Source organism: Chiloscyllium plagiosum, unplaced genomic scaffold (assembly GCF_037043375.1).
Source record: "Chiloscyllium plagiosum isolate Xiang-an unplaced genomic scaffold, Cpla_swu_hap1 HiC_scaffold_1, whole genome shotgun sequence".
NCBI lineage: Eukaryota > Metazoa > Chordata > Chondrichthyes > Orectolobiformes > Hemiscylliidae > Chiloscyllium > Chiloscyllium plagiosum.
The window spans coordinates 143,675,294-143,699,600 of NW_028270139.1; the positions used below are offsets into that span (position 1 = coordinate 143,675,294).

Consider the following 24,307-nt stretch of genomic DNA (forward strand, 5'->3'; position numbering starts at 1 on the left):
GAACTTTAAATAAAGTCACCTCCCTCACTGCACCAACAGTAGCTACCAGCCTAACCACAATAATGAAGCAAGTCCCACATGCGAAGTATTTCACAGTACACGATGTCATCAATGGTTTCCGGTTCATACCCTTGAATTGGTCCTATCAGTACAAATTCACGTTTATCTTCCAGGAACAACTGTATACCTGGACTTGTCTACCCCAAGGGTTCCATAACTCACTCTTGATTTTCCATAGACCATTAGCAAAGGGACTAGAAAGGTTTCCTGGCCTGACTGCATAATCCAATATGTAGGCGACCTACTTCTACAAACAGAAACAAAGGAGGAGCACATTCAGCTCCTGGATGAATGACTTGATCTGTTACACGGGCTAGGATTCAAAATGATCCAGCTTCTGCTGGACGGCCAAATCAAAGACGGCTCCGTTAGCCAGATTCAAGCCGCATGATGGGACACTACTACTTCAGGGTCGGGACATCACGGTCAGACCACCACTCCACCTTTCTAGCCAATAAACTAAATTATGGGGGAAGGGCCACATGACTGTCAGATGATAGCCACTAAACACCCCAACAGCCATCAGAATTTATGTAGATGGATGCTCCACAGTAGAGGATGGCAGTCGGACCACCGGCAGTGGGATATACATGACCGACACTCAGGGACAGCCACTGGTTGAAGTAGCATTAAAGTTTTCCTGCCATCTGAGTGCCCAGTTTGTGGAATTTGCAGCCTTGGCCGATGTAGTCAGCTACCCTGATCTGTTCCCTCCACCCAAAGATATATATTCGGACAGCATATATGTGTGCAACAGCCTCAATGAGTTCTTACTACATGGAAAGCTAGAGGTTTCATTTCTACTGATGGGAGACCACTTCCATCAGTCGAGTGTGTTGCTGGAAAAGCACAGCAGGTCAGGCAGCATCCGAGGAACAGGAGAATTGATGTTTTGGGCATAAGCCCTTCATCAGAATTCTGTCTGACCTGTTGTGCTTTTCCAGCAACACACTCTTGACTCTGATCTCCAGCATCTGCAGACCTCACTTTCTCCCACTACCATCAGTCGTCTTGATAGTACAGGCCACCAGTGGAAGTAAATACGTCATAATTCAAATTAAAAGCAACCACAAAACATCCTCAGATGGAAACCGCAGAGCTGGCGAATTAGCCAAAAAGGGGCTCATGTAGGAGAATTATGGCAGCCGCCCCTAGGTGAGTAGGACAATACAGCTACTGCCAGTCAGACAAATATAGCAGACCTTCGACAAGAGCAGCACCACGCAATTCGTTAAAACAGATTGTGGCAGGGATTTATTTGGATGCCTACGCTAGGTGGAAAGATTCCCTACAATACAGGATAGGTTAATCCTAAAGGCGGGAGTCTGTGTGGTCCCGACTTAGGACAGGAACCAAATTATATATCAATACCATGACAGGCATGGTCACCGGGAACAAAGGCTACTACGGAACACTTGAAAGAACGGTAATGGTGGCCCGAACTACATAAAAGTATAACGCACTACATAGAGAACTGCCTGGTGTGAGCCCAGAACAATCCAGACATGTATGCCTGGAAGGGAGAACTAAGGCACACACATCCAGTGGAAGGGCCCTGGACAAAGCAAATGGACTATATAGGTTCCCTACCACCATGTAAAAATGGATAGACCTACAACCTTATCATAATAGACACTTTTGCAAAATGGGTCGTGGCTTTTCCTGTTAGAGCCAATACAGCCAGCTACCACACTGATCCTAACACAACAGGTGTTTACAAGATGGAGTCTACCCGGCAGTTTCGCTGCAGATCAGGGAATCCACTTCACCAGCCGAGTCATGCAGAATGCGATGACTATGCTTGGTAGCAAGTAGAAATTCCACATTGCATACCACCCCAATCCAGTGGGATCATAGAGAGAATGAACTGCGCCCTGAAAGGGATGATTAGGAAAACAGTGCAACAGAATAACAAGACCTGGACACAGTACTTCCGTTTGTCCTCATGACGGTCTGCAACACCACTACCAGCTCCATTGCCCCCATACCGAGGACTGGCTGACCCATGAAAGGAACCGATTATGTGTTCGGCCTAGACCTGACAGAACCTGCACTCACCCATGAAAAAGCCATACAGCAGCCCAGTGAGAATATCAAAGCCACTCAGTTAGCAGCAGCTGTCAGGTCAGGGACCAAAAAGAAAGTAAGCAACAGAGTGTTACAAGGGGACATAAATTTAAGGTGAAGGGTGGAAGGTATAGGGGAGATGTCAGGGGTGGGTTCTTTACCCAGAGAGTGGTGGGGGCATGGAATGCGCTGCCCGTGGGAGTGGTAGAGTCGGAATCATTGGCGACCTTTAAGCGGCATTTGGATAGGTACATGGATGGGTACTTAATCTAGGTTAGAAGTTCGGCACAACATCGTGGGCCGAAGGGCCTGTTCTGTGCTGTATTGTTCTATGTTCTAAGGCTTACTTCGATAGCAGAGTTAACACAGTCGAATACCCCATAGGATAGCAAGTAATGCTACACATCTATAATCTAGCTCCTTTCTTTGCCCTCAATATTCGGGTCCACACATGGTGGTGAATAAAGCTAGCCCCTCGGTCTATAAGGTTCTCCTAGCCATGGGGTAAAACTGACTGGGTCCATGTGGACCAGTTAATAGCCTTTGTCACACAACACAGCCACTCTCACTACCTTATATATATATATATATGGCAGATACCACAATTTTAGAACAAATAACAAGACCAAGGACACCCCATGACAAATTCTCAGAGCACCCTCCCACCCGCTTATGAAAATGATACACTTCCATCATGATCACCGACAGCAGCTTTCACATCCAAGGGACCCCCAAATGCTTTAAGTGACTCAATGGGAGACTATTTGACAGACTGGAATCACTTACCGCTCACTGGCATAACACACGTCACAGATTCCTGAGAATCTCCTGTCAGACAGGCAACCCGAACATTCCCGAGTCGCTATAATGCATACTCTTAACAGCATCCCTTCACCAAGGCTAATACGGACTGAACAGACTCACTCAGACTGCCTGATAGCAATTCCTGATGTTTCCAATAAGGGGAGGGATAGTAAACCAACATGGGAACCAAGAGATTTACAGACTAAGCAGACTTGCTCAGACTCCTGGACAGCAATTCCACGTCACCAACAGAAGGAATGACAACACCCACAGGGAAATCGGGAGACTGATAGAACACTAACAGGAGAACAAGGAGACACCCCAGCAGGATTCAGATTCTCTGCTGAGTGCCCATTTGACAAATGCATTGATTCAATGATCCAAGTGATGAACTGCTCCTGACAGCCACCCAAGGCAAGGTGCAACTGTTTCTGATGATCAAAACTCACATGCATCTCACATTTCTTCCAACTTTAGTCCTATGCGTTCTAATAGGATTTAACCAAGTTACGATTCTCCAATGTTCTGCTCATTGGATATAATCTCGAAATATCTTCACTTTCAGCTTCATTTCTATTACCTACATTTAAATTGGTCTCTTGTCGGTCAGGCCAGACTCATTCTTGCTTATATTTGAATCATTTGTCTCTTGCAGTCCTCTACATAAACACACACCTCTGAAACATTGGCCTTCCTGACCACCTCGTTTCAGATTTTTTTTCCTAATCACATCACGGTCAGGTCGTTTAAACAGTAGAAACTGAGGTTGGAGCCTAACAAGCCTCGAAAACCTGACTTAACACTCCATTTGGGATTCATGTTACCAAGTTTTTTTTGTTTTAGAAAACATGTGGGGGAGGGTTAGGGCATATGCATCTTAGGCATTACATGAATTCAAAACTATTCAGCTAATATATAAGGTTAACAACAGAAATTTTGATCTCGCTCCAGAATGGCCATGAACGCAATCAAGATATATTTTTAGGTATGCCTAATGCTGCTCCTGGCATGACCTCCTTCACTCTCCATTGAAACCCTGGCTCAATGGCAATGGTTAACTGGGGGATATGTCGAGCCCTGGGTTGCATATTGGAGTATAATTCTACTACTAAAGATCACCCACAGCACCTCATGGATGCCCAGTCTTCAGTTGGTAGATCTGTTTGAAGTCTGTCCCATTTAGCATGTGCTAGTGTCACACAATGCAATGGAGGGTGTCCTCAGTGTGAAGGTGGGGCTTACTTTTCACAAGGACTATGTGGTAGTCACTCTTACCAATACTTCATCTGCAGATGCATCTGTAACCAGCAGATTGATGAGGTCAAGTATGTTTTTTCCTTTTTGTTGGTTCCCTCACCACCTTTCGCAGACGCAGACGAGCAGCTAGGGCTGGACAGAGCAGAGAGAGTGAAGCTGTTTCCGCTTATAAAAGCAAAAGGAATGAGAAGGAATAGATTAAATGCGATGTGCAAATGAAGCAAGGGTGATGACAGAAAAAAGCTTTTTCATAGAGCAAATGATTATTGTATGCAATCTACTACTGGAAATACAGTGGAGACAGGTTCAATTGAGACATTCAAGACAGCAATGGATGATTATTTGGATAGAAAGGGTGTGCAGGGATATAGGAAGGCATGAGACTGGCACTAGGTAACAGAACCAGCACAGACATAATAATTCTGTGATTCATGTGAAGTGTTATCACAAGGATTATCTCCCCAAATATTGACTGGTTCCCACATAGTTTTGACTAGAGTCCAAAATTATAAACTGAACATGAAATGGACTGAAAGATACTGAATGGAAGACAAAAAACAAGTGAGACACGAAAAGTGAAAGGCATAAATCAAACAATGAGGAGAAAGTGAGGACTGCAGATGCTGGAGATCAGAGCTGAAAATGTGTTGCTGGAAAAGCGCAGCAGGTCAGGCAGCATCCAGGGAACAGGAGAATCGACGTTTCGGGCATAAGCCCATTCCTGAAGAAGGGCTTATGCCCGAAACATCGATTCTCCTGTTCCTTGGATGCTGCCTGACCTGCTGTGCTTTTCCAGCAACACATTTTCAGCATAAATCAAACAATACCTAGCTATCTTAGTCTTGACGGTAAAAGCATTCATAATTTACATTGTTGATTAGAGGACTGCATTGAGAAGACAGGACAAGCAAATTTTGACACAAAAATTGATATATTAGAGGGATATTGCATTGCACTGACTGAGAGAGCCAAAGGACTTTTTGAAATGCTAGATGAAATTTATCAATGTAAAATTGTGCCATTAGAGATGAAAAACACATCAGTAAGTTGTCAATGAATAATAAACAATATATTTAAAGGATTATGCAACCGTGTTATTTACAATGATTTGTGATCAGCCAATCATGGGAGGAATATTATTAACAGTTAAACAAGTTGTTTGATCAGTTACTAAGAGCCAGCTTGATTATAAATCTGGCTAAAAGTGAAATTGCCAAAGCAGAAATAGCTTATTTGGGCCACACTGTGGAACAAGGCCTCGTAGCCCCCAGAACAGCAAAAGTAAGAGCACTATGGTATCAGAAATTCTGTCTTTAAGTTGAGGCATTAAACCAAGGCCCTTCCGACTAAATGATCACAGAGCATAGTGCTTTGGACCAATGTTTAAATCTTACTTAATGTAAGACCATTAGACTACAAGAAAAAAGAACAGGAGTAAGTTGTTCTGCCCCATAAGCCTGCTCCACCATTTGTAGGATCATAACATTTCCTACCCCCTCCCACAAAATCACAAAAACATTATCACGTTGGTGGAGCTTGCTGTGCGTAAATTGGATATTGTATTCTTATGTTACAACAGTGCAGATAAATGGGATTAGAGTAATTTGGTTTTAGTTGATATGCATAGACATGGAGGGCCGAAGGGCCTCTTTCTATTCTGTCTAGCTCTGTGAATGTGTCAACAGGAATGAACACCTTCAGTTTACATTGTGATACCGTGTCAAATAATTTAGTTAATGACAATGGATACGTATACAGTGTTTTATGTTTGATATAAATTGCTTACTTTTAACAGTATGAACAACATAACACCAGTAAAGTTGTGGAACAGCAGCATTTACTCGTCAAATCTTAACCTTACACATTGTGTTTCTGGATGTTCAAACACATTCAGAATGATGGTCAAAGAAAACTGGCTTAGTTTTGCAGTTTGCAACAAGTAGTTTATTCAAAACAAAAATGAAATAAACACCCAAAGAACTTGTTTTTTAATGAGCACATTTATTCCAATTATAGCTTTAGCTTAGCCATTGTCCCAAAATACCAAAGTTTTAAGAGTCAGGGATTCAGTCAATGTCTATTTACATTAGTGCGATCAGTGATAGCAGAATTACTGAAAATAGTAAGCTGACATTTAATCCATTCAACATATAGTAAATTAGCATAGTCTATCCACTGAATGCACTATGGAGAACTTGGTAAACAGCTGTGTCATGTTTTCAAATATGCCATGATCAAAACTCAAATAACTTAATGGGACTATGCACCATATGTCATACAGGTCAGAGTACAAGCTGGCGTAAGCTATGTCTTCCAAATATTGACCCAACTTGGCTTCACCTCAATTACCTGGCAATGAGTGCTCCTAAACTACTAAAAGATAAACTTAAAAATAAACTTAAAAAAATCCACCAAATTTTTTCCTTATCATAAAAAAATAAATACAGGTTAAGAAACTGCAGTTATTTGTACATTTTAAGAAAAAATATAATTGTTAGGAGCGAATGATAAATCAAAGACATTTACATTTAAAACTAGTTTTTTTAAAAAAATGATCAATTTTAAACTGTGAATTTTTTTTAAGCCACAACTTGAATAATTAAGTTTTGGTCCAAAACTAGATACATAAACATGATGTTTTAATCACTGAATTTAATTGGTCTTTTTCCCTCCCTGTGCAAGCTACTAACATTAAGATCCACCTTTGCACAAAGGCTATGTGAATAAGGGAAAAGTTGGAAAATGAGGCAGTTGTGTCTAAAAGAAAGTGATGGTAAATCCCAGGCAAATCTTTCACATTTTAGAAACGTCCAGATTATTCACTTACTTTCTTAAAAACTTATTGAGACAGAAGCTTAAACAAGTAGATTTTAAGAACAAACATAACAGATAATTCAATATCCTTCAAGTTGCAGCTCGTATGTACAGTACACAGTAGCTATGGTTAAAGAATGTTCTTTTGCATTGTCCTATCAAGATTGTATTTCCAAACTTATTACGTCGAAGCCCACACATCTTGTAACTTGTATAGAACTTTATAACAAGTTCCATGTATCTTTAATACAGGAGAAAATAAAATGGTTTGAGATATGTTCTAACTTTACAAGACCAAAGTCTTGTGAAGAACCAGGACATTGTAGATTTTGGCTTATGTGAAAAATAATGCAGGTAGTATATCCAGTACATTTTAGTTCAGCCTGTGCAGGCTTGCAAAACAAAAAAGCTTTTCTTAAAAGCAGTATTTTTCTTATTGTATTCTCTTTACAGGTCTGCATTTCTACAATATAGTAGCATAGATAAGCATTTCTGAAGGCGTTTTGCCTTTCTACAAATTTCAATAATGGAAAGTACTGCTTCTACTTCAAATCTGATAAATAAAATGGCACAACATTGAAAATATAAAGTCTACAATTACAAACTTGTTAATTGCCTGAGAAAGAGATGGTCCAAGTGAAAGGTGTCAGATTTAAATGGTACTGATCAATTATGACAGAAGGGTATTTTAAACTTGATTATTTAACAAAGTTGAAATAAAACAGAACACTGGCGATGACCATTTGATTCAGGGGCAGCAACTCATAAAGCCACAGATTTTGTGGTTATATGACTTAACTCTTATCTTGTTTATCCCTTGAATTCAATGAATATCCTTCCAAGCAGCTACTAAATAAATTTGATCAACATCAATCTGAACATCAGCCTACGTTACTCAATAAAACTGCTGAAATTAGACTAATATGCTAAACATCTGCTACATATAAAATTTTTAGCCAATATGAAGCTCATGGTACCAACCTCTCAAATCAATAAGATATGTACACAGGTTTGGGTGTATTAACAAATACAATATTACAAAATATTACGAAAGCATTTTTCACTTGAAGTTGGCATAATCCGAAAATGCATCAATGTATTCTTGCACGACCTTGTAGCAAAATTCATACTGTTCCTGAGGAAAACAAGAATAAGTTCCTGTTACAATACACGATAATTGATTGCAACACCATTAGGCATTTCATTTAAAAAAAAATCATGAATCACAAAGAAAATATCCAAATGGGGAAGAGTTTTGTAATGCTAACCCCAAAGCTTTATTTAGTTGGTTACAGAATGATAGTGAGGCATTTTTGTCATGCCCACAAAACATAAAGAGAGTTTATTTTTCTTTAAAGCTACACTCTTATGTTTGATTGTTAAAATGGTCTCTTACTGGATTTAAAGTAGCTGCTTTCAACATAGAATGGGCTAATGGTTGCTTCTGGAAATTTTCAGTAATTAACAGAGCAAAAGTCAACTCAGCATCTTTCTGGAATGTCACATGTCCCTTTGCATATCCTAGCCAATCCTGAACAGAGGAAATCATTGAAACTCATTATGGCTGAAGTGGTGATAATTGTTGTTTCCTATAACACCCAACAGTTTTGAAGACATCAAAAGAAACATATCCATCTGTCACATGATTGAAATGTTTTGCCTTTTAAACAGTTTTAATTGTACAGCCTGAACTCTTTTCTAAGTCTGTGTTTTAACACAAACAGAAAGCAAGCAGCAGCAGGCTGCACTAAAGCCTTTCTCTAATTTTGACCTCTTGAAACATGATTTCTGTGAAAAATCTGTTTTTAGCCTGACATGTGAACAAATTCTCAGTCAGCAATAATAATACTGCCTCATTTTCAAATGCATGCACCTATACTGGACGTTCACGTATTCGACTCTGATTCACATGAATTCATGATTTTTTGTGGTGATGGCGGTGGTCAGTGGCTCAGTTGTTAGCACTGTTGCCTCACAATGCCAGGGTTCCAGGTTTGATTTCACACTCGGGTGACTGTGTGGTGTTTACATGTTCTCACTGCACCTGCGTGGGTTTTCGCCAGGTGCTCCGCTTTCCAAAGACAGTCCAAAGACATGCAAGTTAGGTGGATTGACCATGCTAAATTGCACAGTGTTCAGGGGTGTAGGCAGGTTGGCCACAGAAAGTGCAGGATTACAGGGATAGCGTGTGGGAAATAGGTCTGGATAGGATACTTTTTGGAGGGTCAGTTTGGACCCGTTGGGCTGAATGGTCTGTTTCCATACTGTAAGAATTCTATGGAATTGCTCTGGGATATTTCTGGGAGACTTACAATGAAGCAGGCAAAACTTTACTCAAGTAGTGAAGGTTCCTTTGGAGTTGTTTCAGGTTTACCGGTCTAGCCAGGGGCAACTCAGGACCTCTTTTATCACATTGTTAGGAGCAGAAACTTAACATCAACTGAAGATGGCAGGTTTTTCCAAGCTGCCAGTCTAGTTACAGGGCTAGAAACTGCAGAATCACAGTGACCCCACATAGTGATGGACATCAAGGTGTCAAGGAGAATGCAAGGGAGGTTCAAAATTGAATCAATCTTGGAAGGCTGAGTGTTTGGGCATTGTTCTATTTAAGTGGGCTGAGCTCCACTGAATAATCCACTGCTCTTGTCAAAACGCTCTGATGGACTCTTAAGAAGCTGCAAACTGACAAAGGGAGTGGGGAAATAATCTTCAAGTTGGTTGCCTGTCTCCATTCGATGGGCAGCTGAGCTACTGAAAAACTTCCATGGCAGTAGTGTGAAAAAGTAAAAGTTGCCACAGTCCCATTAGAGAGAGAGAGAGAGAGAGAGAGAGAGAGAGATGCACAGCTGGGGTTGAATTAAACTTTAGGGTCAACAGCCTTAGGCAAAGGTAAGGTCTTCATGGTGACATCTGCCAGTGCAGAGACTGATACCTTGCTGTTGTCATCATTCCACATTTCAAACCAACCATCAGCCAAATGAGCTGACTGTACCCCAGAATGCAGCTTACAGTAGGAAAATATCAATTATCTCTGCTGCCTTCAGCCCTGCCACCCAGGGATTGCTAAAATTTTATCTTGTAAGTAATCTTACTTCTCTCACATTTGGGAGGTTTCTTAGGTTAACTTAAATTCTACAATCCAATCGTTCAAAATATTGTTGGAGTACAATGCCTAAGCAAAAGAAAATCAATCTTCAAAAATATACTGGATTTGTGTACACTGCAATTTATTTTGACTCCAGATCGATATTGCAATCAAGTTCAGCTTTAAATTTGCAATATCATTTGCCAGATCATGAAACAGAAATTGGAACTCTATATTGTTCTTTAACTGCTTATTGGAAATTGGTCTCACATGATTATAACACCATAGACACAGTAGCTGAAATTAGACCATTCAGCTCATTGAGTTTGCTCTGCCATTCAATCTTGGCTGATAAGTTTCTCAACCTCATTTTCCTGCTTTCTACCTGTAACCCTTGATCCTGTTGACAACCAAGAACTTATCTAGCTTCATCTTAAATACACTCAATGACCTGGCCTCCACAGCCTTCTTTGGTAGTGAATTCCTTAGATTGACTACTCTCTAGCTGAAGAGGTTTCTCCTTATGTCCGTTCTAAAAGGTCTTCCTTTTTCTCTAAGGCTGTGTCCTCGGGTGTCTCCTACCAATGAAAACACCTTCCCAACATCTACTCTATCCAGGACATTCAGTATTCTGTAAGTTTCAACTAGATCCTCCCTCCACTCCATTGAGTATAGACCCAGAGTCCTTAAATGTTCTTCATATGTTAAGCTTTTCTTTCCTGGTACCATTCTCGTGAACCTCCTTTGAACCCGCTCAAGTGCTAGTGCAACTTTCCTGAGATATGGGGTCCAAAACTGTGCACAATATTCCAAATCTGGCCTGACCAGAGCCTCAGAGGTTTAGAAGTCTATCCCTCCTTTTATATCCAAGTCCTCTCAAAATAAATGTCAACATTGCATTTGCCTTCCTAACTACTGACTCAACTTGTAAATTTACCTTGAGAGAATCCTGTATGAGAACTCCCAACTAGAACTAGAATTTTGCACTTCAGACTTCTGAATTTTCTCCCCATTTAGAAAATAGTCCATGCTCCTACTCCTCTTACTAAAGGGCATGACCTCAGACTTTCCACCATTGTACTCTATCTGTCACTTCTTTGCCCACTCTTCTAACCTGTCCAAATCCTTCTGAACCTCCGCGCCTCTTCAATGCCACCTATTCCTCTACCTATCTTTGTATCATCTGCAAACCTAGCCAGAATGCCCTCAGTTCCTTCATCTAGATCGTTAATGTATAAAGTGAAAAACTGTGGCCCCAACATTAAGCCTTGCGGAACACCACTTCTGACGGCTGCCACCCTGAGAAGGATCCTTTTATCCCCACTCTCTGCTTTCTGCTAGACAGCCAAGCTTCTATCCATGCTAGCACCTTGCCGGTTACACCATGGACCCTCATCTTATTCAGCAGCCTCCAGTGCAGCACCTTATTAAAGGCCTTTTTGACATCCATTGGCTGCCTTTGGTCTAACCTGCTTGTTACTTCCTCAAAGACTTCTAGCAGATTTATCAGGCATGACCGCCCCTTGATGAAACCATGCTGACTTGGCCCTATTTTGCCATATACTTAAAAGTATTCAGAAATCTCAACCCTCACAATAGACTCCAAAATCTCACCCACGACTGAGGTTAGGCTAATCAGCCTGTAATTTTCTGTCTTTTGCCTTACTTCCTGTTTTAAACAGGGGTGTCACGTTAGCTATTTTCCAGTCCTCTGGGATCCTCTCTGACTCTACCAAGTCCTGAAAGCACAACAACTAATGCCTCCACTGTCTCTTCAGCTATCTCCTTTAGAATTCTGGGTTGTAGTCCATCTGGTCCAGGTGATTTATCCACCTTCAGGCCATTAAGTTTTTCTAGCATCTTCTCCACCATACTCAGCTCTGTCCAAACTCTCTTGAATCTTTGGAATATTACTTGTGTCTTCCACCGTGAAGACTAACATGAAATAACTATTCAGTTCCTCATTCCATGTTCCTCACTACTATCTCTCCAGCATCATTTTCAAGTGGTTCAATGTCCACTTTTGCCTCTCTTTTGCACTTTATATATCGAAATAAACTCTTACAGCCTTCCTTTGTATTACTGGCTAGCTTACCCTCATATTTAATCTTCTCCCTCTTTATTTCTTTTTTTGTTGCCCTCTATTAGTTTTTGTAAGCTTCCTAATCCTCTGGTTTCCCACTGCCCTTTACCACATTATATTGTTTTTTTTTGCTTTTATGCTATCTGTGACTTTCCTAGTCAATCATGGTTGCCTTATCATCCCTGTACCATGCTTCTTTTTCCGAGGGAAGGACCATTGCTGTGTCTCCTGAATTACTCTCAGAAACTTCTGCCATTGCTGTTCCACTGTCTTTCCTGCCAGACTCCTCTCCTAGTCAGCTCTGCCCAAGTCCTCCTTCATGCCTCTGCAGTTGCCTTTATTCAGCTGTAATACCGTTATCTCTGATTCTACCTTCTCCCTTTCAAATTGCAGAGTAAACTGATCATATTATGATCATTGTCTCCTGAGGCTTCTTTCACCTTAAGCTCCCTTATCAAGTCTGCCTCATTGCACAACACTAAATCCAGTATTTCCTATTCCCTAGTGGGCCCGACCACAAGCTGCTCCATAAGCACCATCTGTGTTCGACCATTCAGATGAATTACTTCAGGAGAAGGATGCCAGGGAGAAGTAAATATTTCTTGGAGTTCAAGCTGCAAAGAGTCTGAAAGTGATTCATTTTGGAAGGTTGAATTTGAATGCATACTACAGGGTTAAAGGCAGGATTCTTGGCAGTGTGGAGGAACAGAGGGATCTTGGGGTCCATGTCCAACAGATCCCTCAAAGTCACCACCCAAGTTGATGGGGTTGTTAAGAAGCGGTATGCTGTATTGGCTTTCATTAGCAGGCGGAATTGAGTGTAAGAGCTGCGAGGTTATGCTGCAGCTCTATCAATCCCTGGTGAGACCACACTTGGAATATTGTGTTCCGTTCTGGTCGCCCATAGGATGTGGAAGCTTTAGAAAGGGTGCAGAGGAAATTTAGCAGGATGCTGCCTGAACTGGAGGGCATGTCTTCTGAAGAAATGTTGAGGGAGCTAAGACTTTCCTCATTGCGGAGGAGGAGGATGAGAGGTGACTAGATCGAAGTGTACAAGATGACGAGAGGCATAGACAGAGTGAGTAGTTAAAGACTTTTTGCCAGGGTAGAAATGGCTATCACAAGGGGGTGTAATTTTAAGGTTATTGGAGGAAGGTTTAGGGGAGATGACAGAGGTCAGTTCTTCACCTGTGACTGGTGAGTGCATGAATGCTCTGCCAGTGGTGGTAGTCGAATCAGATACTTTAGGGACATTTAAGCAACTTTTGGATATGCACATGGATGATAATAAAAGTATGTAGGCTAGTTTGATTTTACAGATTAGATTAGATTCCCTACAGTGTGGAAACAGGCCCTTTGGCCCAACAAGTCCACAGTGACCCTCTGAAGAGCAACCCACCCAAACCCGTTCCCCTACATTCACCCCTGACTAATGCACCTAACACTATGGGCAATTTAGCATGGCCAATTCACCTAACCTGCACATCTTTGGACTGTGGGAGGAAACCGGAGCACCCGGAGGAAACCCACGCAGACAAGGGGAGAATGTGCAAACTCCATACAGACAGTTGCTCAAGGCGGGAATTGAACCCAGGTCCCTGGTGCTGTGAGGCAGCAGTGCTGTGCCACTCCTAACAGTAGGATAACAGGTTGGCACAACATCAGGGGCTGAAGGGCCTGTACTGTGCTCTACTGTTCTATGTTTAAAAATCCATCTCATAGACATTCCACAAATTCCTTTTCTTGCAACCCACTACCAATCCGATTTTCCCAGTCCATCTGCATATTGAAATCCCCCACGATCACTGTAACTTTGCCTTTCTTACATACCATTTCTATCGCCTGGTGCATTTTGCACCCCAGCTCCTGACTACTGCTTGGAGGCCTGTACATAACTCCAACTATGGTTTTTCTTATCACCTTTGCGGTTCCTCAATTCTTATCATACAGATTCTACATCAGCTGAACCTACTTTGTTTCTTACTATTGATTTATTTGCATTTCTTACTAATAAGGCAACCCTCCCACCTATCTTTTTGATAAGATGGATATTCAGCTCCCAATCCTGATCCCCTTGTACCTACGTCGTACCTGCCAATTTTGATCTGTGCCACAAGCTCAATTACCTTTCTCATTATACTGCGTGTATTCACATATAACACCATCAGGTCCTGTATTAACCATCCCTGCTTCTCACTGTTATTCATTTGTCCAGTGTTCTTGATTGCTAAATCTTTCCAAAGTTCTCCTTTCCTATCATATCTTAATATTTCCACGCAGGTGAACTCACACCTATAGTTGCTATCCTGCTGCTTTGTTTCTCACTGGGAGATGTTTTACCCTTTCTTTCATCCCTACTTTCTAGCTTAAAGTCCTGTTGACCAGCCTATTTACCCTTTTTGCTGGAACATTGATCCCAGCTCAGTTCAGGTGAAGCCCCTCCCAGCGTTACAGCTATAGATGTCCAGTATGATAAAACACACCCATTGGTCCATCTTGTTCATGCCGAACAGATATCATAAAGTAATCCAGCACTTGGCTCTAAACCCATACTGCTCCAAACACTTCCTATTCAAAAATCCATCCCAGTGTTTTTTAAATTATGTTAAGTATACCGCCTCCATCACTTCATTTGGCAGCTGATTCCATACATGCACCACCTTCTGTGTGAAAACGTTGCCCTTTAGGTCCCTTTTAAATTCTTCCCCTCTCACCCTAAACCTATGCCCTCTAGGTCTGGACTCCCCTAACCCAGAGAAAATACATTGTCTATTTACCCTAAACATGCCCCTCATGATTTTATAAACCTCTATAAGATCACCTCTCAGCCTCTGATGCTCCAGGGAAAACATCCCCAGCCTATTCAACCTCTCCCTGTAGCTCAAACCCATCAATCCTAGCAACATCGTTGTAAATCTTTTCTGAACCCTTTCAAGTTTCACAACATCGTTCCAATAGGAGGGAGACCAGAATTATACACAATATTGCAAAAATTGCCTTATCAACGTCCCATACAGCCGCAACATGACCTCTCAACTCGTGTATTCAATGCTCTGACCAAAAAAGGAAAGCGCACCAAACACCTTCTTCACTATCCTCCACTCCACTTTCAAGGAACTATGAACTTGCACTCTAAGGTTTCTTTGTTCAGCAACACTCCCCAGGAACTTACCATTAAGTGTATAAGTCCTGCCCTGACCTGCCTTTCCAAAATGCAGCACCTCACATTTATCTAAACTAAATTCCATCTGCCACTCCTCGGTCCATTTGCCCAAAAGATCAAGATCCCATTTGACTCTCAGGTAACATTCTTCGCTGTCCACTACGGCTCTAATTTTGACGTCATCTGCAAACTTACTAACCATACCTCCTATGTTCATATCTAAATCATTTATATAAATACATTAAGGACAAAAGGATAACTAGGGAGAGAATAGGGCCCCTTAAAGGTGGCCTATGTGTGGAGTCGCAGGAGATGGGGGAGATACTAAACGAGTACTTTCCATCAGTGTTTACTGTTGAAAAGGAAATGAAAGATCTAGAATATAGGGAAATAGATGGACAGCTTGAAAAATGTCCATATTACAGAGGAGGAAGTGCTGGATGTCTTGAAACGGATAAAAGTAGATCCGATCAGATGGACCAATGGGTTGAGAAGGGCAGATGGAGTTTAATTTAAATAAATGCGAGGTGCTGCATTTTGGGAAAGCAAATCTTAGCAGGACTTCTACACTTAATGGTAAGGTCTTAGGGAGTATTACTGATCAAAGAAACCTTGGAATGCAGGTTCATAGCTCCTTGAAAGTAGGTAGGATAGTGAAGAAGGCGTTTGGTACACTTTCCTTTATTGGCCAGAGTACAGAGTACAGGAGTTGGGAGGTCATGTTGCGACTGTACAGGACATTGGTTAGGGTCTAGATTAGAGTGGTGCTGGAAAAGCACAGCAGGTCAGGCAGCACCACTCTAATCTAGACACTGATTTCCAGCATCTGCAGTCCTCACTTTTGTCTACGACATTGGTTAGGCCACTGTTGGAATATTGCACGCAATTCTGGTCTCCTTCCTATCGGAAAGATGTTGTGTAACTTGAAAGGGTTCAGAAAAGATTTACAAGGATGTTGCCAGGGTTGGAGGATTTGGGCTATAGGGCGAGACTGAATAGGGCTGTTTTCCCTGTACATTGGAGGCTGAGGGGAGGTGTCCCAGAGGTTTATACAATCATGAGGGGCATGGATAAGTTAAATAGACAAGGTCTTTTCCCTAGGGTGGGAGAGTCCAGAACTAGAGGGCACAGGTTTAGGGTGAGAGGGGAAAAGATATAAAAGAGACCTAAGGGGCAACATTTTCACATGGAGGGTGGTTCGTGTGTGGAATTGACTGCCAGAGGAAGTGGTGGAAGTTAGTACAATTGCAACATTTAAAAGACATCTGGATGGGTATATGAATAGGAAGGGTTTAGAGGGATATGGGCCAGGTGCTGGTAGGTGAGACTAGATTGGATTGGGATATCTGGATGGCATGGACGAGTTGGACCGAAGGGTATGTTTCCATGCTGTACATGTCTATGATGAAAAGCAATGGACACAGCACCAATCCTTGTGGCATACCACTGGTCACAGGCCTCCAGTGTGAAAAGTAACCCTCTACTAACACCCTCTTCTTCTACCTTTGAGCCAGTTCTGTATTCAAATGGCAAGTATTCCATGTGATTGAACCTTGCTAACCAGTCAACCATGAAGAACCTTGTTGAACGCCTTACTGAAGTGCATATAGATCATGTCCACCGCTCTGCCCTCTCAATCTTGTTCATTACTTCTTCAAAAAACTTAATCAAGTTAGTCAGACAAGATTTTCCACGCACAAAACAATGTTGACTATACCTAATTGGTTTTTACCCTTCCAAATACACGTAAATTCTCTCCCTCTGGATTCCCTTCAACGTCGTGTCCACCACCAATGTCAGGCTCACCCGTCTATAGACTACTGGCTTTTCCTTACCACTCTTCTTAAACAGTGGTACCACATTAGCCAACCTCCAGTCTATCGGAGCACCCAGAGGAAACCCATGCAGGCACATGAAGAACGCGCAAACTCCACGCAGTCGTCTGTGGCTGGAATTAAACCCGGGGCCCTGGCACTGTGAGGGAAGCGTTGCTAACTACTGAGCCACTGTACCGCCTGATAAGGTGATAATCCCTTTCTTATTTCTCAGTCCCACCTAAATAACTTCGCTTGACATATTCCCAGGAATGTCCTCCCTAAGTACAGCTATAATATTATCCCTTATCAAAAACACCACTCCTCCTCCTCTCTTGTCCCCCGCTCACCCACCACTTCTATTCTTCCAATAGCGCTTGTATCCTGGAACATTAAGCTGCCAGTCCTGTCCATCCCTAAGCCACATATCTGTAATTGCTGTGATATCCCAATCCCATGATTCTAACCATGCCCTGAGTTTATCTGCCTTCCCCAATAAGCCCCTTGTCCATCCTGTTTCACTTTAAGTTGTCATAAACGGTCAACAACAAAACTGGCAGATCTTTATGCCACCAATAAACAGCCGCCTATTAAGGGTCATTACACAAGTACAAAAGTCTGAGCTGATAATTTCTGTAGTTTAAAAAACTTTGGTTATTAAAATGTCTTTGATGTACTTTCAATGTCTCAGTCTGAGCCAACTAGCACCAAATAATATCTGTTCATGGTACTCACCAGTGTCTGGACCATGTGGGGCCTCTGTAATCGTAGACTCTTTACTGTCTGAAACACATCCAAGATGCCCTCAGCTTTTACTCGTTCCAAGACAGTACTCAAGGCACAGAATGTACCTGTCCTTCCAGCACCAGCACTGTAAGTATATGGCAGTACAATAAATGCAGACTTGGAAAATCACATCAAAAATATAAAATTAAGGAACAAATCTTCTCAAGAACTCTGTAACGAACACAATATATAACTTTAAAACAGGAACTGAATTACTCTGCAAGCCCTAGTTTCATTGTCCCCGCACTCTAACCCTTTTGAAGGGAAGTATACACTCTTGACTGTCCCTGCATCTACATATTGAATACTTGTGGAATATTCCACATAAATCAGAAATGATGTCCTCTTTCTATGTGTAACTTGTGGTCTTATTTATGACTTTTCCTGTACTTATGTGTCTTCTTTGTCTTCTCTAGTTCTCTCCTCTTATATTTTGCATGCTTTTCTCTTTTACTTTTCCGTCACTTTACCCAATGGGCCGAAGGGACTCTTTCCACAACAAAAGATTCTTTTATTCTTTCACTTCGCTCAGGTTAGATGTGGTGAGTGACATAGTAATGGCTATAGGTTGGATGTGAAGCAGTGGTTGAAAGACAATTATACCCTTAAGCGGATCTCTTCTCATTCTTTTCTCCATTCAATTATGCCCATTACCTCACTATTACCTCATGTCTGTTATCACCAAAACGTTTTTGTCTTTTTTAAGTAACTCCTTCCCTCCATGACTTTAATCTTCCAATTAATGATTCCACTTCCTCACCCTCAGGACAGAAGCACCTATTCCGCAGCCTGAATCAGTTTTCCTCCTCCTCTAGCTTTCAGATCAAAAGAGCTTTATTTCATTAAAAACTTCAACTTAAAACAGATTGAATTTAAATGTGGAAAGAACTCCCGAACTGATCATTTGTGTCTTTCTCCTAGTCATCTCAATATATCAAAATTAGAATAGGTGTGTTTCAGGCAGAAGCAATAATGTTGCTGGATTATATTAAACAACACAACAAACAGTGCAAAATGTTGTGTTTTGGTAATCAGGCTCACACAGAGAATTCTCAGTACAGTCTCAGTACAGTCACAAAGTCTCTCATTATTTGACTGAAAAATGTCACCTGTACCACACTGTTGATCCATTTGTGGCTTACCTGCAATGCACTGTGATTGGGTGGTTTCCTGACTGCTGCTGCTGTTTCTGAACTGCTGCAATCAGGTTAATCATCCCTTTCCCATCAGCAGGAATTCCCACCTCAGGCCAGCCATGAAAATGGAACTGTCTGATCTGTCGAACCTTGTTTTCCTTGAAGAAAATGTAATTACACTACAAATAAATTTGTTGAATAGAACTCTCAACGAAAATAAGAAAAATCAACAGATGGATGTCCAAAAATGTAAGAAGCAAAAAAAAAAGCAGGAAAAGCATCATCTACAGGCTAGAGATTACTCAAATAAGGCTTTGACATTTATGCACATTAGGGTTTTATTAAGATTTTTTTCTTCACACCGCTTTAAGGTCAAACTGATAATGGACTGGAAAGGTACCATCACTATTCAAATGAGACAGACCTTGAACAGATCTAGTAACTCAAAACTGGGTATCCACGAGGTGCTGTGGGCCATCAACAGCTGCAAAGTTATACATAGATACAATCTGCAAACTCATGGCCTGACATACTTCCCACTCAACCATTACCATCACGATAGGGGATCAACTTTGGTGCAGGAGCAGCATGAAGCTACAACACAGGACAAATTGTGCCTCAAGCAACATAAGCAGCAAATGACAGACAGGGTGAAGCGGTTACACAAATCAATGGATCATACCCAAGCTCTGATGTCTGACAACACTCAAGACATGAATGGTGGAGGAAAATTAAACAACGACTGAAGGAGGAGATTCAACAAATAAATCCACCCTCAATGATGGAAAGGCCTCCACATTAGTGCAAAAGATACAGCCAAAACATTTGTAACAAATTTACAGAAATGTCAAGTGGATGATTCTGCTCTGGAGGATTCCAGCATAACAGGTGGCAGACTTTGATCTACTCAATACACTCCACTTGATATAAAAAAACAGTTAATGCTACGGATACTGCAAAGGCTATGCCCCTGACAATATTCCAGCATCAGTACTGAGGATTTGAACTTCAGAATATGCTGCACCCAGCCAAGCTGTTCCAGTGCAGCTGCAACACTGGCACGTAACCAGCAATGTGAAAAACTGTCCAGGTATGTCCTCTACACAAAAAGCAGGGCAAATCTAACCCAACCAGTTTGTTTATTCTCAATCATGCTGATAGAAGAGGTCATCAAAAGTGTTATCAAGTAGCACAGGAACAGGGACAGGCCCTTTGCTCACCAAGACTTTTCTAAACTAACATCCTTTTGCTTCCACATGGTCCACATCTCTCTATTCCCAGCCTATTTATGTATCTGTCAAGATAGCTCTTAAATGTTGCTACTCTATCTGCTTCTACCACCTCCTCTGGCAGCACATTCCAGGCACTTACACTCTGTGTAAAAAAAAAACTTGCATCTCACATCCCTTTTTACCTTAAACCATTTACCCCTAATAATCGACATTTCTACCCTGCTTAGCAATAATCAGTTCCACCATAGCAATGTTCAGTTCCACCATTATCACTCGTTCCTCATTTCATTGTAAACTTGATCCAAACATGGAAAATGAGTGAATTCCAAAAGGTGAGGTGAGAGACATTGTTCTTGACACCAAAGCAGCATTTACTGAGTGTGGCATCAAGCAGCCTAGTAAAACCACAGGGAATGCAGAATTGAAGGGAAAACTCTGAGGTTTGGAGTTATACTGACGTCACACAAAGAAACTGATAGGCTCTGATAGTGCTGTCATTAATCCTTTAGATTAGATTACCTACAGTATGAAAACAGGCCCTTCGGCCCAACAAGTCCACACCGACCTGCCGAACAGTAACCCACCCAGACCCATTCCCCGACCCTATATTTACCCCTGACTAGTGTACCTAACACTATGGGCAGTTTAGCATAACCAATTCACCTGACCTGCACATCTTTGGATTGTGAAGAAACCAGAGCACCCGGAGGAAACCCATGCAGACACGGGGAGAATGTGCAAACTCCACACAGACAGTCACCTTAGGCGGGAATCGAATCCGGGTCCCTGCCGCTGTGAGGCTGCAATGCTAACCATTGAGCCGCCATGCCCCCCTTCTTTCCCAATTTTTAAAATCAAACTGTTCAGAGGTGTTATATCAGAGGGTTCATGACCCAGCTCAGAGTTAGGGGCATGAACACTGCGCCACAAGAGCCCTCTTAAATAGACAACACTGAAGGTTAGAATTAAACTGACAACAGACAAGTTGAAATCAAGCCTGCAACATTTCAAACTGTGCCTTATCACCACTATGCAACATCAGATTTATTTAACCATCACTAGATTGCTGTTTGTGGAATTTTGCCCCATTCAAGTTGACCTCCACATTTCTTGCCTTTTTAAAAAAAAGATAAACCTGGTCAGATGTTTTATAACAGACACCTCTGGAGAAGGTGGGACTTGTACTCAGGCCAAAACAGCCCAAAATAATATCTTTATAATTTTACTCAATCTGTTCAGATATGTTATGACACACATACCTTGAACCAAGGCATCCTGATTCAGAGGAAGGGACTCTACCACTCTGGCACAAAAGCCCTCTTTTACTACCTAACTAACAATTCCTTTTGCAAATATTTTTAAATAATCTGCTCAATTGTGTTTTGATACACCTGTGGTGCAGGTGGGATTTGAACATGGGCCCCCTGGTCCAGAATTAGGAACCATTATCATAGCACCACAAGAGCCATTAATTCTTCTTGCCTTTTAGACTTTTTAAAAAATCGATCTGTTCAGAGGTGTTATAAACACCTCGGAAGCAGGTGGGACTTGAACCCAGGCCTCCTGGTGCAGAGGTAGGAAGACCAATACTGTGCCACTCCTCAGATACTGAAGCAGTCTATGTCCATTTACAGCAAGACTTAGACAATATCCACTCTTGGGCTGATGAATGGCAAGTGACGTGTGCACAAAAGTGCCAAACAATGATCATTTTCTACAAGAAAGAATCTAATTATTGCTCCTTCACATTGAATGGAGTTACCATTGCTGAATCCCCCACTATCAACAGTGCAGCAATTAGCACTGACCGGAAACTGAACTGCACAAATGTAACTAGAACAGCAGATCAGAGGTTGGAGTACTACAGTAGACAAATAAAGAAAGGGAGCTAGTTCATCCCTCCTTTACTGGCAATTTGATAATTTATGGTATATTGTTGTGGTTCTGTTCGCTGAGCTGGGAATTTGTGTTGCAGACGTTTCGTTTGAGGACGTCTAGGTGACATCCTCAGTGCTTAGGAGCTTCCTGTGAAGCGCTTCTGTGATGTTTCCTCCGGCATTTATAGTGGTTTGAATCTGCCGCTTCCAGTTGTCAGTTCCAGCTGTCCGCTGCAGTGGCCGGTATATTGGGTCCAGGTCGATGTGTTTGTTGATAGAATCTGTGGATGAGTGCCATGCCTCTAGGAATTCCCTGGCTGTTCTCTGTTTGGCTAGTCCTATAATAGTAGTGTTGTCCCAGTCGAACTCATGTTGCTTGTCATCTGCGTGTGTGGCTACTAAGGATAGCTGGTCGTCCCACGTCCAAAAATGTGCAGGTTAGGTGAATTGGCCATGATAAATTGCCCATAGTGTTAGGTGAAATGGGTCTGGGTGGGTTGCTCTTCGGAGGGTCGGTGTGGACTTTTGGGCCGAAGGGCCTGTTTCCACACTGTAAGTAATCTAATCTAATTTAATCATAACAGGCTGATAGTGAGGATGGGTCTGCCAGAGGTCATGGGTAGGCTAGCAGAATGGATAGATAAGTGGCAGACTGAAATTAATACAACAAAACGTGAGGTGATGTATTTTGGCCAGAAGAATAGTGTGCAGCAGGCAATGCAGGTTTAACAGCGCACAATTCTATCAAGTACACACAGAAACAGTGACGTGGGGATTTTGTACATAGATGTTAGAAGATGGCAAGACAAATTGAAAGAGCACATAGGGTTTTGCAAATGCAATATCACGCTTCAAGAAAGATTGGAGACAATAAGCAGTGAACAAGAGGCCAGCTTGCCTAACATCTGTCATTGGGAAATTGCCAGAATGAATTAATAAGCATCTTTCTGGATTAGTGGTGCTGGAAGAGCACAGCAGTTCAGGCAGCATCCGAGGAGCAGTATCTGAGGAATGAATTAATAAGCAGATGATGGCTGGACATTCAGAAAATCACAATGCAGAGTGAATGAAACTGAAACAAAAATCATGTGACTAATTCAGAGGTTTACTGAGCAAGTGTCAGAAAATGTGGATAAAGTGTAGTAGTGTAGGTGCCATATCAAAGATCACTACATAAAAAAAAATTCAGAGTGTAGCAGGTTAACATATTAGCTTGGAAAGAGGATTAGTTAGCTAACAGAGAGATACAGCTACAGCAAATGATTAAGATGGAGTGTTGGAGTTCACTGCAAGAGGCATTACACAGGAAAATGTTGCTACAGCTCCACTAGGCTTTATGAGTTTTTAAAAATTAATTCTTCAGGAGTTGAGCGTCACTATTAGGAAGGGAAATCCAGTATTTCTACATAACAATGAAGGAACAGTTCCAAGTCAGAATGAAGTGTAGCATGGCAGGGAACTTGCAGGTAGCGGTGCTTCCATTTCTGCCCTTGCCCTTCCAGATGTTGGAGGCTATGGGTTAGAAAAGTGCCACTGAATTTCAAGGGGGTGGGGAGGGGGTGCTTTAAAACTCTTGTGCTGGAGATGAGCATTGCCTGGTGCTTGTGTGACATGAACTTCTCTTGCCACTCAATAGACAATCTTGATGCTGTCCAGTTCTTGCTGCATATGAAGGTGGAAAGGGGGTAAACGATCAACTGTTGTTCTTCCAGACTCTTATCAAGTTGAGGTCCAGCTATTTCCAAACTAAATAGTAAAACAGGTTTGAGGACCCATTCATGTTTCTATTGTGAGCATCAAATATTGCTACAATTTATCAAAACTTATAGCCATCCTTTGTGGATGGTGGCAATTTCAGACCAACTTAGCAACTCTATGATAAATCTGAACAGAGACAGAGAGCATTTAAACAGGAAAGAATCTGTGTTATAAACCTCAGTGGGATAAAACTCATCAATATACATTAACTGATAGAGGAAAAGCTAATAATCTTCAGACAAAAAGGACTATAAATATATGATTTTACATATCTTCTCAGTATGGGTCTAATACCAAGCATAGAACAAACTAATAGTTTCATTTTCAGAACTGGCACAATCTCTTTTCCTGACCAGAAGGAAGGTGGCTAT

At 41.7% G+C, this 24,307-nt stretch overlaps 1 protein-coding gene across 7 annotated transcripts in view; it reads right to left on the reverse strand.

Annotated features, from left to right (window-relative positions):
- Positions 1-6,008: 6,008 nt before the first annotated feature.
- Positions 6,009-24,307, reverse strand: part of ptpra (protein tyrosine phosphatase receptor type A) — a 313,384-nt gene continuing 295,085 nt past the window's right edge. For all 7 annotated transcript variants that reach the window (XM_043700933.2, XM_043701012.2, XM_043700779.2 and 4 more), the window contains 3 exons: positions 19,076-19,227; positions 17,883-18,018; positions 6,009-8,137 (listed from right to left, as the gene is read on the reverse strand). In XM_043700933.2, coding sequence (XP_043556868.1) covers positions 8,063-8,137; positions 17,883-18,018; positions 19,076-19,227 — 363 coding nt within the window. In that variant the 3' untranslated portion in view covers positions 6,009-8,062. The remainder of the gene's footprint in view (positions 8,138-17,882; positions 18,019-19,075; positions 19,228-24,307) is intronic.